Source organism: Oncorhynchus tshawytscha, linkage group LG29, assembly GCF_018296145.1.
Source record: "Oncorhynchus tshawytscha isolate Ot180627B linkage group LG29, Otsh_v2.0, whole genome shotgun sequence".
Lineage (NCBI taxonomy): Eukaryota > Metazoa > Chordata > Actinopteri > Salmoniformes > Salmonidae > Oncorhynchus > Oncorhynchus tshawytscha.
This window is the reverse complement of record NC_056457.1, coordinates 17,785,368-17,801,023: the sequence shown is the minus strand read 5'-3', so window position 1 is coordinate 17,801,023 and position 15,656 is coordinate 17,785,368. Positions and strand designations below refer to the sequence as shown.

The following is a 15,656-nucleotide window of genomic DNA, read 5'->3' as shown; positions in this document are numbered from 1 at the left end:
TCCTGTTGGAAGGCGAACCTTTACCCCAGTCTGAAGTCCTGAGCGCTCTGTAGCAGGTTTTCATTAAGGATCTCTCTGTACTTTGCTCCGTTCATCTTTCCCTTGATCATGATTAGTCTCCCAGTCCCTGACGCTGAAAAACATCCCCACAGCATGATCCTGCCACCACCATGCTTCACCGTAGGGATGGTGCCAGGTTTCCTCTAGACATGACGCTTGGCATTCAGGCCAAAAAGTTCAATCTTGGTTTCATCAGACCAGATAATCTTGTTTCTCATGGTCTTAAGAGTCCTTGCCTTTTGGCAAACTCCAAGTGGGCTGTCATGTACCTTTTACTGAGGAGTGGCTTCCGTCTTGCCACTCTACCATAAAGGCCTGATTGGTGGAGTGCTTCACAGATGGTTGTCCTTCTGGAAGATTCTCCCATCTCCAAAGAGAAACTCTAGAGCTCTGTCAGAGTGACCATCGGGTCCTTGGTCACCTCCCTGACCAAGGTCCTTCTCCCCCGATTGCCCAGTTTGATCGGGCCGCCAGCTCAAGTAAGTCTTGGTAGTTCCAAAATTACGGACAATTCCTTCGACTTTATGGCTTGGTTTTTGCTCTGACATGCACTGTCAACTCTGGGACCTTATATAGACAGGTGTGTGCTTTTCCAAATCATGTCCAATCAATTAATTTTACCACTGGTGGAATCCAATCAAGTTGTAGAAACATCTCAAGGATGATCAATGGAAACAGGATGCATCTGAGCTGAATTTTCTTAAATTCTAGAAACCTATTTTCGCTTTGTCATTATGGGGTATTTGGTATTTTATTAGGATCCCCATTAGCTGTTGCAAAAGCAGTGTGTAGATTTATGAGGGGGAAAAATGATTTAATACATTTTTGAATAAGGCTGTACCGTAACAAAATGTGGAAAAAGCCAAGGGGTCTGAATACTTTCTGAATGCACTGTAAGTCTAATAAAATAATAAAATGTTGTGTAGTGGCTTTGCTGGCATGCATCTAAAAAAATTGGTTGAGTTTGCCCCACCAAGATGTACATGCTAAAATCGCCAATACTCAGGAACCACGCCTGTGTGGAAGCACCTGCTTTCAATATATACTGAACAAAAATGTAAATGCAAAATGCAACAATTTCAATGATTTTACTGAGTTACAGCTCATACAGTATACGGAAATCAGTTAATTGAAATACATTAATTATGCCCTAATCTATGGATTTCACATCACTGGGCAGGGGCACAGCCATGGGTTGGCCTGGCAGGGCATAGGCCCACCCACTGGGGAGCGAGGCCCAGCCAATCAGAATGAGTTTTCCCCACAAAAGGGCTTTATTACAGACAGAAATATAATTAACTGTCCGGGTGGCTTGGTCTCCGACGATCCCGCAGGTAAAGCAACTGGAAGTGGAGGTTCTGGGCTGGCGTAGTTACACGTGGTCTGCAGTTGTGAGGCCGGTTGGACATACTGCCAAATTCTCTAAAACGACATTGGAGGCGGCTTATTGTAGAGAAATTAATATTCAATTCTCTGGCAACAGCTCTGGTGAACATTCATATAGTCAGCATGCCAATTGCATGCTCCCTCAAAACTTGAGACATCTGTGGCATTGTGTTATGTGACAAAAGCGCACATTTTAGTGCCATTTTGTCCCCAGCACAATGTGCAACTGTGTAATGATCATGCTGTTTAATCAGCTTCTTGATGTGCCGCACCTGTCAGGTGGATGGATTATCTTGGCAAAGTGTTAAATGCTCACTAACAGGGATGTAAACAAATTTGTGCCCAAAACGAGAGAAATAAGCTTTTTGTTCATATGGAACATTTCAGGGATCTTTTATTTCAGCTCATGAAACATGGGACCAACACTTTACATGTTGTGTTTATATTTTTGTTCAGTATACTTTGTGTACCTCATTTACTCAAGTGTTTCAGTTATTTTGGCAGTTACCTGGCTTATAGGCCATGTGGTTTATATTATGTCTAAAAGAGGACAGAGAGGATAACGTAACTAATCAGAAGACAAGCACAATATCTTAAACATTTTGTTTTTTAATGTTTAATAATCACATCACTAATTAACAATTAATCACAATAAACACTTCTTTCAAACCAAAAATGTCAATTCAAAATGAATGAAAAACAAAAACACATTCTGCGAATGACAAATTCTGCGAATGACATAAGTCTACTGAACACATTCCATTTGTTTCTGCATGCTCTTAAATAGGTGTTTTCTATGAGTACACTTGCACATTGGGTGTGCGCTAGCGGAAGAAGCAGATCTATGGAGCTCATTGTAGCATTACTGGAGAGCTCTAAGTAACACAAGCCAAACCTGACAGCTACTGTTAGCCTTACATAAGGGTGTGTTAGGGCGCGGACGTCTCCATGACACTCCAGGACAGAGTGTGTGTGTGTGTGTGTTTCTGTGTGTGCATGCGTGTAGGGCAAGGGCAACAATATTCCTAAATGACAGATATGACCTGACTTCTAATCCCACTTCCTGCTTTAACAGGAAGCCCTGCACCACAATGGCATGTTATACAGTGCAATTCTACACATTAGTTTCAATCCCTTCCATGTTGCACGTATCTTGTTTTCAAATCAACGCAAGAAGGTCACTGTATCCTACAATGTCAAAATCACATCTGAAGGTCTACCTGTAAATAAAGAGTATTTTCATTTCTTAAGACTGGGGTTGTGGGGATGGACAAAGGTTATGTGAAAGTTAACAAAACTCTTACAATTTGTGAAATAAACACTGTTCAATAGACAGCAATCCACAAACTGGACCAGACCTCATTATGCCTCCCATGCGTATAACCCCTCAAACACTCCCCACTGACCCAACCACCATGTCAGTATGGGAACACAAGATAAATACAAAAGTGTTGCATCTATTGAACATTATATCTCTATAACATTCTTTCACTTCAGCAGCCCTTTTCTTGGAAAAAAGGCAGACTTGCTCAATAACAATAATGATACCCCTTACCATTAAAACTGTTAAAGACATATTAACATAAAAGCTGTACGTAACATCCTTATTACCATCATTGTTGTTTTCGTATTGTTTTTTTTTTTCCTGTGGCGAAAGTGTATAAAACAGTAAAATATCTATTTATATACAACCGTGTGCAATCTCAGAGAGAACATACCGGTGAGTGTGGTATGTCAGGATCAGGGGTAATATTGAAATTTATCTTATCAGATGAGGATCGTGTCACCAGAGGCGATACTACGATCGACCTCAGCAGCCGTTCCTCTTACAACAATCACTGCTGTACTACAAAACCGCTCAAATATCAATATCTACAAACCTCTCCAATTTTAAAATAACATCTTGTTGATAACAATAAAATGTATTGACCATTTTCTTAAAACATTTAAATGGACTTTTTTTTGGCTCTGGGTATTAGGCCTATTCCACACATCTCAATAGATTGTGATTAATTTAATTTAAAAACATTATTACAATGTCTTTTAAACACTATTTCATGGATATCCTAGGATCAATATGGGAGTAAATTTAAATTTTTTCCATATCTCTGATTTAAGAGGATATTAAAGTAGGTCTACATCTTGATGTGAATTAGGGGGGGAATCATTCCTCAAAAAGAGTACCTGGTGTACTGTCCTTATTTTGAGCTCAACACATTTAAAAAACATGACGAACTTATAGCTGAATTATATAATATACCAAACTGTAATAGAATTTAGAATCAAATTGACAGCCCCCAATTTTCATCCTGCCCACTGTAAAAAAAAAAAAGAAGAAGATACAACACCGACTATTTGCCCCCAAGGACAAATATACTGAACCACAACACTGCAAGTCATAATGCACATAGGCTTTCTGCTCTGGGCATGATATTACCTGGCCATGCACTAAAAAGGCAATTGGAGGCAATTGTTGGATACATTACTACAAGTAAAATAAGCCACATTGAATGTTCCACTGCCAACAGCCTGACAAAAACAAGTCCTTCAGCAGAACCTCTAATAATGTTCCAACAAGTCCTTCAGCAAGTCCTCTTATAACTGTCAATAACACTTTACCAGAACCCTCAGAAAACAGCTGAAATGGGACAACAAGCAGGACTGGTCACAAAATACGATTATTCTAAATCCTAATCAAACTACAGTGCCACCATGCGGTTTCATTTTCAACTATGACATTCTGTCTGTCTGTGTCACTCCAGGGACAAGGGTCCATCAGCTTGAGCTTCCAGCCCGAGTCCCATCCCAGTTTCAGGTAAGCAGGACAGGAGGCACGTACAGTACAAGACACATCGCTCCACCAACCTCCAAGACACTTTCCTTCACATAATTCATCTTCACATTCTATTACCCTCTGGAGTTTTCCTAGACAGCACTATTCTGACACATCAAATTGTTGTCTTAACACACTGAAGAGGCACACGTCTTTACGTCACTACGCCTCAGTGTTCGCTGTCTCCCTTTTTTTGATCTGTCTTTGTCTCCCTCGTCACACCCCTGACATGCTTTCTCAGTCTCAACGCCCTAAACGGAGTCGCATCTCCATGACTGTGTGCCTTTGTTTCGAGAAAAATATATGCGTGTGTATTCAAGAGGATTTCTGAGCCCTGTTGGTAAAGAGAAGAAAACAATGGAACAAACCTTAAAACTAAGCTGACGAAGAAAATTAACTAATGTAAAAGTAAACAGAACAGAACGCCACAGCTCATTGTTACAGTATTATTCAATCAAACACACCATCACAAACACACCGTTTAAAGAGAGTTAAATAGCCTACTGTTCAAGTACAGTCTACTAGTTTACTAATATTTTGTGAGTGCTCTTTAAAAAAACAAAATGTATTTAACCCTTGGACAGTGAAAAAGAGGGGTCTGGACTCTGGGTACATGGATATGAGAGAGGAGGGAGGTGAGGCAGTGAGTGAATGAGTCGATGGTTGGTGAATAGTGAGTAAATTAATCAATGGTTATTGGGAACACACCACAGCCCTACATGCTCACAAGTAAAAGGGCTCTACACACATATTAGTCTGCGTACATAACCCATAGGTGAGTCTAGGAAGGTTTCCCATTGGGGGTGTCTATGTGAACCAAACAGGTGTGTTCAGGGCTGGCGATGCCTGGTAGATTACTCTCACTAAAACGGCACTAGGACGTACTGTAATACTGGATAAGACTGATTTTTGCTACTGTACGCTGCAACTGCCATGTTATGCTCTTGGAGAGGTAAGGAAACATGAATTAGACTTCACAGTTAACATGGCAAGCCTCCATTCCCCTCCCAATGTTATCCCAACCTGCTTGAAGCTTGGTCTACTTTATGTACAATGTCAGCTCATCCAATGGGAACACAGGACAGCGGTAGGTAGGTAAGCGCAGGTTTAGGCATAGTAAGAGAATGATACATGGGTGAGGTGTTTGGATGTGGGATTGAGGGTCATGATCTGAGTCCTGCTAGCGTGCCGTTGCCGCCCTGTCCCAGCGGGGGGAGGAGGGAGGGGGCAGCGGGGGTAGCCAGCAGAAGTCAGGGAGTCGTTGAGAGAGACGCTGCGTTGTGGGTGTGAGGGGCTGTCTCCCGGGGCTGGCCAGGTTATGATGTCGGCGCCGTGGTCCGTGCGAGAGCGGGCGTTCTCGCGGAAGTTGAGCTTGAAAGACTCAATCTGCAGCAGGAAGTGTGTAAATGGGACAGAAAGAATGGGAAAGAGGAGAGAAGGAGAGAGGAGTGGGGGACATAGGAGATGTTGAGGGGGTTAAGATGAAGAGGGTAGATGGATAGCACAAAGAAGAATTAGAAGCCTGTAAAATAAGAAGTCAAAGGTAATGGGGTGGTCAGGGGCATGTAAATCACAAAATAAATATGAAAGTCTCAAAGTCATTTAGATAAGAGACCATCTCTGCTTCTTTTGTATCCAAACTTGCCCCTTCATAAGGCCCCTCTCCAGACCAGACAATCATAAAGCATATTTGGGAGGCCTCATATTAGCTCACATCAAAGGATAGGAGTCTGAGAGAATGAGGAGGAAGGAGTGGGACGCAGCCCTAGTGGAGAGAGGACAGGCTGGGGACTGTTCGGTTTGGACGGCACACTTACTTGTCTCAGGGATGCGCGAGTCAAAGCCCTGGGGGTCATGGATGCCCTGGCTTCCGCAGGGGGCACCCTCCTTCACCCCATTCTCCTGGGCGGGGTTGCTTGCCTGCCCTGGCACCTTGGCTGAGGCATCACTGGAGGGAGCCCCATTTTCCTCTGCCGTCTCCTCGGCTCCCTCAGCCTAAAAATGCATACAGTAGCAGAGTGTCAATTGGGTGGGGGGTTAAAATGGAATGGACAAAGGGGTTGCAGTGTGTGTACAGTAGGACAGATGAGATATTAACTACCAGCATACTCAAACAAAACATGGTAGGCGCTGAGGATGTCTTCAATGCTGGAAATAAAAATGGTAGAAAATCATAAAAGCTAAAACAGGACCAGTGGTCTGATGGTATCAAATATTGTGGAAAATAAAGAGCTATATTTACTCAAACATATTAGATGAGAGCTAGCTTTGGATGTGGAATATATTCTTCAGCTATATTTAATCTGACATTTCTTTAGAATAATAATAATAATAATAATAATCTTTAGACAGGGGCTTATGTGTCCAGTAGCTCTGGGTACATAAAACACGTGTCTCTATTTCACAAAAAGACCACAAGGGAAGGGATAAATAACAACATCCATGGGAAGCTAGATGGTTTGGTAAACGTGTGTGTGTTTCAACACTACACATCACCTGCACCATTAAACCCTGGGTTTTATCACCATTTTCATTCAAAAGAAATGTGCATACCTAAACCATAGAGAGCACCAAATTAAACATGTTATCATGGATTGTGCAAGTGTTGCGTATACTGCTGGTGCAAGCTGAAAGGTACTGTATGTGCAGGTATATTATAACATCTCTGAAATAGTCATATAGTATGTGTCCAAAGAATGTGATTGAGGACCAACTGAGAACATGTCAATATGTGTATGTGTTCATTATCAACTGTGTACAGTATGCACTGCATGCAGAAATATCAATATTCATTCACAGTGCCAGAGGAGATGAACGGTGCATCCATGGAGATGCTGGTCATGTGACTGATAAGATGGACTTCATTCTTTGAGTGTTGTTATGAACACAGTGAGAAAAGAGCACAAACATGGATAAACTCAATGCTATGCTTTCCCCCGCATTGCCCCTCTCTCTCTCTCTCTCTCTCTCTGGGAGTGTTTTGTAGTTGAGAGGCTGTGTGGAGGGCTCTGTCCTTACTTATTTTCTTGATTCTTTCCTTGGTCATGCTATAGATGGTGCTGTAGATGAGGCTGGGTCTAGTCCTGCTATAGATGGTGCTGTAGATGAGGCTGGGTCTAGTCCTGCTATAGATGGTGCTGTAGCTGAGGCTGGGTCTAGTCCTGCTATAGATGGTGCTGTAGCTGAGGCTGGGTCTAGTCCTGCTATAGATGGTGCTATAGCTGAGGCTGGGTCTAGTCCTGCTATAGATGGTGCTGTAGCTGAGGCTGGGTCTAGTCCTGCTATAGATGGTGCTATAGCTGAGGCTGGGTCTAGTCCTGCTATAGATGGTGCTGTAGCTGAGGCTGGGTCTAGTCCTGCTATAGATGGTGCTATAGCTGAGGCTGGGTCTAGTCCTGCTATAGATGGTGCTGTAAATGAGGCTGGGTCTAGTCCTGCTATAGATGGTGCTGTAGCTGAGGCTGGGTCTAGTCCTGCTATAGATGGTGCTATAGCTGAGGCTGGGTCTAGTCCTGCTATAGATGGTGCTGTAGCTGAGGCTGGGTCTAGTCCTGCTATAGATGGTGCTATAGCTGAGGCTGGGTCTAGTCCTGCTATAGATGGTGCTGTAGCTGAGGCTGGGTCTAGTCCTGCTATAGATGGTGCTGTAAATGAGGCTGGGTCTAGTCCTGCTATAGATGGTGCTGTAGCTGAGGCTGGGTCTAGTCCTGCTATAGATGGTGCTGTAGATGAGGCTGGGTCTAGTCCTGCTATAGATGGTGCTATAGCTGAGGCTGGGTCTAGTCCTGCTATAGATGGTGCTGTAGATGAGGCTGGGTCTAGTCCTGCTATAGATGGTGCTATAGCTGAGGCTGGGTCTAGTCCTGCTATAGATGGTGCTGTAGATGAGGCTGGGTCTAGTTCTGCTATAGATGGTGCTGCATCTGAGGCTGGGTCTAGTCCTGCTATAGATGGTGCTGTAGATGAGGGTGGGTCTAGTCATGCTATAGATGGTGGTGTAGATGGGGCTGGATATAGTCATGTAATTGGTGGTGTAGATGAGGCTGGCTCTAGTCATGTCATGTATGGTGGTGTAGATGAGGCTGGGTCTAGTCATGTAATGGATGGTGGTGTAGATGAGGCTGGGTCTAGTCATGTAATGGATGGTGGTGTAGATGAGGCTGGGTCTAGTCATGTAATGGATGGTGGTGTAGATGAGGCTGGGTCTAGTCATGTAATGGATGGTGGTGTAGATGAGGCTGGGTCTAGTCATGTAATGGATGGTGGTGTAGATGAGGCTGGGTCTAGTCATGTAATGGATGGTGGTGTAGATGAGGCTGGGTCTAGTCATGTAATGGATGGTGGTGTAGATGAGGCTGGGTCTAGTCATGTAATAGATGGTGGTGTAGATGAGGCTGGGTCTAGTCATGTAATGGAGGGTGGTGTAGATGAGGCTGGATCTAGTCATGTAATGGATGGTGGTGTAGATGAGGCTGGGTCTAGTCATGTAATGGATGGTGGTGTAGATGAGGCTGGATCTAGTCAGGCTATAGATGGTGGAGTAGATGAGGCTGGGTCTAGTAAGGCTATGGATGGTGGTGTAGATAAGGCTGGGTCTAGTCATGTAATGGATGGTGGTGTAGATGAGGCTGGGTCTAGTAAGGCTATGGATGGTGGTGTAGATAAGGCTGGTTCTAGGCAGGTTATGGAGGGTGGTGTAGATGAGGCTGGATCTAGTCAGGCTATAGATGGTGGTGTAGATGAGGCTAGGTCTAGTCAGTCTATGGATGGTGGTGTAGATAGGGCTGGGTCTAGTCATGTAATGGATGGTGGTGTAGATGAGGCTGGGTCTATGCAGGTTATGGAGGGTGGTGTAGATGAGGCTGGATCTAGTCAGTCTATGGATGGTGGTGTAGATGAGGCTGGATCTAGTCAGGCTATAGATGGTGGTGTAGATGAGGCTAGGTCTAGTCAGTCTATGGATGGTGGTGTAGATAGGGCTGGGTCTAGTCATGTAATGGATGGTGGTGTAGATGAGGCTGGGTCTATGCAGGTTATGGAGGGTGGTGTAGATGAGGCTGGATCTAGTCAGTCTATGGATGGTGGTGTAGATAGGGCTGGGTCTAGTCATGTAATGGATTGTGGTGTAGATGAGGCTGGGTCTATGCAAGTTATGGAGGGTGGTGTAGATGAGGCTGGGCCTATTCAGGTTATGCTAGTGGATGAGGAGAGTATAGTGGGGAAGAGCAAGCGACTAGGAGTGGTGGAGGAGGGTGTCAAGCGGAAAATGAAAAAGGGGGAGAAGAAAGGAGGTGGGAGGGGAGAGGCACTAAGGAACCTTTGCCTGGTGCCGGGGAGAGAGGGGGCGGGCCAGCTAGAGAGAAAGGGCAGGTGGTCAGGATGGGAGATGGAGATGCGGAGGAGGAGGGTGAGTCTAAGGACGAGGAGGTCGCTTTCTTTTCAGACTCAATGGGTCCAGAGCTGACAGTCAGTCAGGCAGAGGGGTCAAAGTACAAGGTTAGGGAACTGTCAAGGTTCCTGAATGATACTGAAGGGAAAAAGGAATCTTGAAGCTTTTTTTTGTGATCCGGTAAAGTTTGTAAGATCAGTACAACACGCCAGAGGTGTGGACTCGAGTCATATGACTTGGACAAATATGATGATTTGCAACTCCACTTTGACTTCAACACCAATGACTCGTGACTTGACTTGGACTTGAGCCTTATGACTCGACCTGACTTGATACCCTCCCAAAGCCCAAATATTAAAAATGACGCTATTAAAAAAAGTGTGCAGCGCATCAACTCTTCATTTAACGGATTACAGTTTGAATCGGACAGCAGCCAATCAAATTGTGCCAGCTGAGAAAAAGCTGTGCGTGGCAGTGCAGAGGAACGTCGGCAGGGTGAATTCAGATGGAGCCCTTGGAAAGATGATACTCCAAATTATTATTTTTGGATATAAAGACGATGCTGTATCAACAAAAAACAGATTGCAACTTGCAAAACATGCAGGAAGAAAATTACAGACGGAGGAGCAACAATTTCCAACTTTGTTTGACATTTGAAGCTGCACAAAGAACGGTAAGCCGCGGCTAATATAGCCGACAGAAATATATTTTATTACCTTACTAGTGTAGCATGTAGGCTAACGTAACGTTAAATCAATGAGCCTCCACACAGCCAGTCAGTGCAGGAACGTGATCATTGCACCCCAGATTGAGCTACAACTGGCTAGGCAGTTGGTAGCCTAAATCTTGCCTGATGTTCCTAAAACAAGGTTGGGCGATTGTGTACAAGCCTACATCGCCCGACTGCGCCCCATAGCGATTCTCGATAGTCGATCACTATTGTTTCCATGGAAAAAGAAAATTTATTTAGAAAGTAATAAATATATAGATATTTTTAAAAGCATTCATGATTTGCGTAAATGTAATATACTAACTATTACTCTGGTTAAAAATATGAAATTCTATTACATTTGGTGAAGAGCACATTATGACTTGTTTAGGACTCGAAACTCAAAGTTAAAGACTTGAGACCTGACTTGATACTTGACGGTTTTGACTTGGGACTTGAGTGCTAAGACTTGAGACTTACTTGTGATTTGTAAAACAATGGCTTGGTCCCACCTCAAACACACTATGAAAAACGAGGAGCATGGTGTCCTCTCACTCAGGAAATGTGTTAGGTTTAGGAAGTGGGTCACAACCACCGTGCGTAAGGGTCTACCTTCAGATGCTGTTTAGATGAATAGTTTCTTTCTGGGACTGGGGCTTTTTGAGCTTTGCTATTGGTCTCTTTCTTTGCTGGCTTTTCTCCCACTTTTTATGGAGACTCTTTGGCTAGGCTCGCTTAATTTAATTGGTGCCAGAGATGCAGGTAAGAGGAGTCTGTCGGGTGAATATGTGAAACCAAAAAAGTACAGGTGTTGTTTCTGCTGGAGACACATAGTGATGTGGTGAATCAAGTCAATTTGGAGCTCTGGTGGAAAGGGGCAAGTGTGTTGAGACATGGGACAAATCTTAGTGCAGGGGTGGAAGTCCTTTTTGCACTGGATCTGTCTGTAAAAATGTGCTCCTCAAAGGAGGTGTGCAGGGGTAGGCTGCTTGTTGTTAAAGCAGAAATTAACAACATGAGTTTTGCCCTTATACCTGTGTATGCGCCTAACACAGGGCGAGAGAGGGGGCATCTGTTTGGGTGTCTAAGAAACTCACAGGTAGCGTCTCAGGAGATGCTGGTGGTAGGCGGGGACTGGAACTGTACAATGGATTTTTACCAAAGATAGAAATGAGGAGGAGCCTCATTCAGGCTCAGTGCGGGTGTTTTTATTTATTTTACCCTTATTTTACCAGGTAAGTTGACTGAGAACATATTCTCGTTTACAGCAACGCCCTGGGGAATAGTTACAAGGGAGAGGAGGGGGGGACATCTTAAATCAGTTTGATGTAGTGGATGTTTGGAGAACTAGACGTCCCAACACAAGACACTTTACATGGGTGAAGGTCTTTGGGGCTAGGGTGAGTGCAGCCTGACTAGATCGGTTTTACATGTCCAGGAACCAGAGGAATAGGCTGCTGGGCGCTACCATTCTCCCGGTGGGTTTTTCAGATCGCCACATAACCGGCTGTCTACTTCATCAGGGCCTCGGCAGGCATCCTAGTAGAAGTTTAATGTAAAGATCTTAAAAAGATGCCACTTTTTGCTCAGTTTTCCAGACTTTTTGAGAAAGGTGGGGGCAGCGAAGAGAGGGGTATCTCTGAGTCAATGGTGGGATGTGGGAAAAGTCCAAATGTGTCTTTTCTGTCAACAGTATACAGTTCTCTCATTCTCAGGCTCGGAGAGTATTGGAGGAACTCAAGCGTAGTATCAGTGATGAGGAGGTAGAGCTGGTGGGGCAAGGCAATGTAGGCCCCCAGGTTAATTTGGCTGAATTACTTAGAGACCTGGGCAGTTTTTTCCAGGTTAAAGCAAAGGGAGCACTTCTAAGAGCTAAGTTCTCCATGCTCAAGGAGATGGATGCTCCCAGCTTCTCCTTCTTTGGTTTGGATTGTCTGCGGCTGTCGGCCGAGCGGGTGACCTCTGTGGTGGGGGAGATGCCGGAGTGGACTGTGGAGTTTTCTACTGAGTTGTATAGGGCACAACCGTGTGATCCTATACGTGTTCAGGTTTTGTTTGCAGAACTCCCTAAGCTCTGGCACAGAGGGATGAGATGGACATTCCCCTGTTGTCCAATGAACTGGCAGAGACCATAACCCAGATGTCCACCGGGGTCTATGGACTCCCAATTCTGGGGAATAATTGGACTGGACTTCTTTCGCGTGGTGGTAGGAGAGTTGCCGATGTCCTGCTGTGGCTCTGACTCTCCTGCCCCCCAAAAAAGGCCTGTAGCATTGCTCTGTGCGGACTACAAGATATTTGCCAAGGTCCTCGCTAACAGAGTGAATTCCCATCTGGACTCTATAGTATACAAGGACCTGACATATTGTGTACCGGGATGCTCAATCACTGACAACTTCTTCTTAATCAGGAACATGTTGGACTTGTCGAGAGTTTCTAAGATGAAATTTGGACTGGTCTCTAGATCAAGAGAAGGCTTTTGGTAGAGTGGACCATGAGTATCTGTTCAATGTGATGTCTGTGTTTGGGTTTGGGGAAAGGTTTTGGCTTGTGTGAAGATGTTGTATGCTGGGGCGTCACATATTGTCAAGTTCGGAGGGGGGCTCAGTAGACCAGTCTTGGTGAGGCGGGGCATTAGACAAGGATGACCTCTATCGCGGCATTTAAATACACTAGCCATTGAGCCTTTTTTTGGGCCTCCTACGCAGGAGACTGCAGGGAGTGTGATGGACAGGCATAGCAGTGTCGGCATATGCAGATAACATTTCTGTGACGGTCAGGGATGGGCAGGATATGCAGGCACTAGAGACTAGGTGTACGAGGGAGCTTCGTCAGCTAAGGTGAACTGGGGCAAGAGCAAAGCTCTTATGTGGGGCATGGAGGGAGGAGGGGGTTGTAAAGGCTTAACATTTTGGGGGTGTACCTGGGCTTGGAGAGGTGGTGAACTGGGAGATGTCAAGATTGGCCAGGTGGAGGTGGCTCCTGTCTCAAGTGTCATATAGAAGGAGGGTGTTGATAATCAACAACCTGGCGGCATCCTCCCTGTGCTCGCAGACCTGCAACACAAGCTGGCGGATTTTTTCTGTTCAGGCCATCACTGGCTGAGGGCAGTGTTGTACATGTCCATCCACAAAGGAGGACAGGGCCTGGTGGAACTGGAGAGCAGGGTGCCTGCATTCCCGACTAAAGGCGGCGCAGAGACTGCTGTACCATACTGATGTCGGCTGCTGCTGCTGAGGAGAGCTGGTGGATTAGGGTTGGACCGGCAGCTGTTCCTCATGAGGCTGGAGAGGCTGAGTACAGCAGGTCTCTCTGATTTTTACTCTGCAGTGCTGAGGGCCTGGCAGCTGCTAAGGCCCACACGAGAAGGAGGTGTGGAGCCTGGGCTGTGGGAGGAGCTTATCTTCAACAATCCAGCCCTCCTTTTGAGATCAGTTCAATCGGCCACCCTGCAGAAGCGACTGATGGCAGCGGGTTTACTAAGGCTGGGTGACCTGCGGCTGCTGGGGGAGGAGGGGTGGAAAACCCTGGAAGTCCTGGCATAACAAACAGGTTTACTAACACCTCTTAGGCTGCGAGAGAGATTCCTGGGGGAGGTCCTGGAGGCACTATCTGAGCCGGTAAAGTGGGTGTTTGAGCAGTGAAAGGGGGAGGGACCACCAATGTTTCCCCCACTGCAGGTGATGGCAGAGACTGGGGACTGGCAAGGGGGTATGGAGGACTTGTTGGACTTTAACACTCTGAGCCTGGGGGAGTTTGAGGGGGTGGAAGGTAAAGCCCTCTACAACCTCTGCATTAAGGTAAGGAACATTAGGAGCCCAACAGTGTGAAGGCACATCAGTGGCAGGGGGTATGTGGGGCGGAGAGTATGGTGGGTCCCCAGTGCCAAAGAGGTCAGGGGATCTCCAGTGGAGGGTTCTACATGGAGCCATGGCCACTAACAGCTGGTTGGCACGGGTCGACCCAGGAGTCGGACAGGGGTGTCCTTTCTGTGTCATGAGTGAAACTGTGCATCATGTGTTTTCTGTGTGCACCAAGTTAATACAATTAATGTCTCTGTTGGAATGTCTGTCTGAGGTTGGAAGTGGAGTTTACTGTCAGGATGTTTATAATGGGGTAGAGGTATTTGAACAAGGAAAAGGCCAAATGTGTGTTGTTGAATGTTCTGTTTGCTCAGGCAAAGTTAGTTATTTGGCTAACAAAGAGGAACAGGGTCAAAGGTGGGGGGATAACAGACCCTTTACTATTATTTAATGGGATGGTCTCTGTGCGCCTTAGGGTGGGTTCTATGAAAATGGCGATGTTTCATGAGATATGGTGTGTTGGGGAGGCCGTCTGTATAGCTAGGGAAGATGTTTCAGGAGATATGGTGTGTTGGGGAGGCCGTCTGTATAGCTGGGGAAGATGTTTCAGGAGATATGGTGTGTTGGGGAGGCCGTCTGTATAGCTGGGGAAGATGTTTCAGGAGATATGGTGTGTTGGGGAGGCCGTCTGTATAGCTGGGGAAGATGGGTTGGATATATGGTGTGTTGGGGAGGCCGTCTGTATAGCTGGGGAAGATGGGTTGGATATATGGTGTGTTGGGGAGGCCGTCTGTATAGCTGGGGAAGATGGGTTGGATATATGGTGTGTTGGGGAGGCCGTCTGTATAGCTGGGGAAGATGGGTTGGATATATGGTGTGTTGGGGAGGCCGTCTGTATAGCTGGGGAAGATGGGTTGGATATATGGTGTGTTGGGGAGGCCGTCTGTATAGCTGGGGAAGATGGGTTGGATATATGGTGTGTTGGGGAGGCCGTCTGTATAGCTGGGGAAGATGGGTTGGATATATGGTGTGTTGGGGAGGCCGTCTGTATAGCTGGGGAAGATGGGTTGGATATATGGTGTGTTGGGGAGGCCGTCTGTATAGCTGGGGAAGATGGGTTGGATATATGGTGTGTTGGGGAGGCCGTTTGTATAGCTGGGGAAGATGGGTTGGATATATGGTTGCAGAAGTGGTGAGGTTTTGGTTATTGTGATGTGTGATGTTGTTTTGTATCGTGGGGTAAAGGACAAGGTGAGTACGCAGCACAGGGGATATTTGTCTTTTTGAAGGGGGTGGTGGTGGTGAGGATTTAATGAAATGAGGATGTATCATTAAAGAAAGTCTCTCCATCCCTCCCTCCTGTGGGGAGCGACACTTTCCACAGACAGTATTGTCCACAATGTATTGTAATAACTTACCGTACCTGTGCCATGCTCAATGGCTATCTTCACTAAAATGTTTTCCGAATGCTATCAC

General features: G+C 45.7%; 1 protein-coding gene across 10 annotated transcripts in view; it reads right to left on the bottom strand.

Annotated features, from left to right (window-relative positions):
• Positions 1 to 2,037: 2,037 nt before the first annotated feature.
• LOC112227828 (microtubule-associated protein 4) overlaps positions 2,038 to 15,656 on the bottom strand; it is a 146,815-nt gene continuing 133,196 nt past the window's right edge. For 9 of the 10 annotated variants that reach the window (XM_024392753.2, XM_024392756.2, XM_042308519.1 and 6 more), the window contains 2 exons: positions 6,097 to 6,274; positions 2,038 to 5,801 (listed from right to left, as the gene is read on the bottom strand). In XM_024392753.2, coding sequence (XP_024248521.2) covers positions 5,794 to 5,801; positions 6,097 to 6,274 — 186 coding nt within the window. In that variant the 3' untranslated portion in view covers positions 2,038 to 5,793. The remainder of the gene's footprint in view (positions 5,802 to 6,096; positions 6,275 to 15,656) is intronic. The other variant, XM_024392750.2, reaches the window with a different exon arrangement.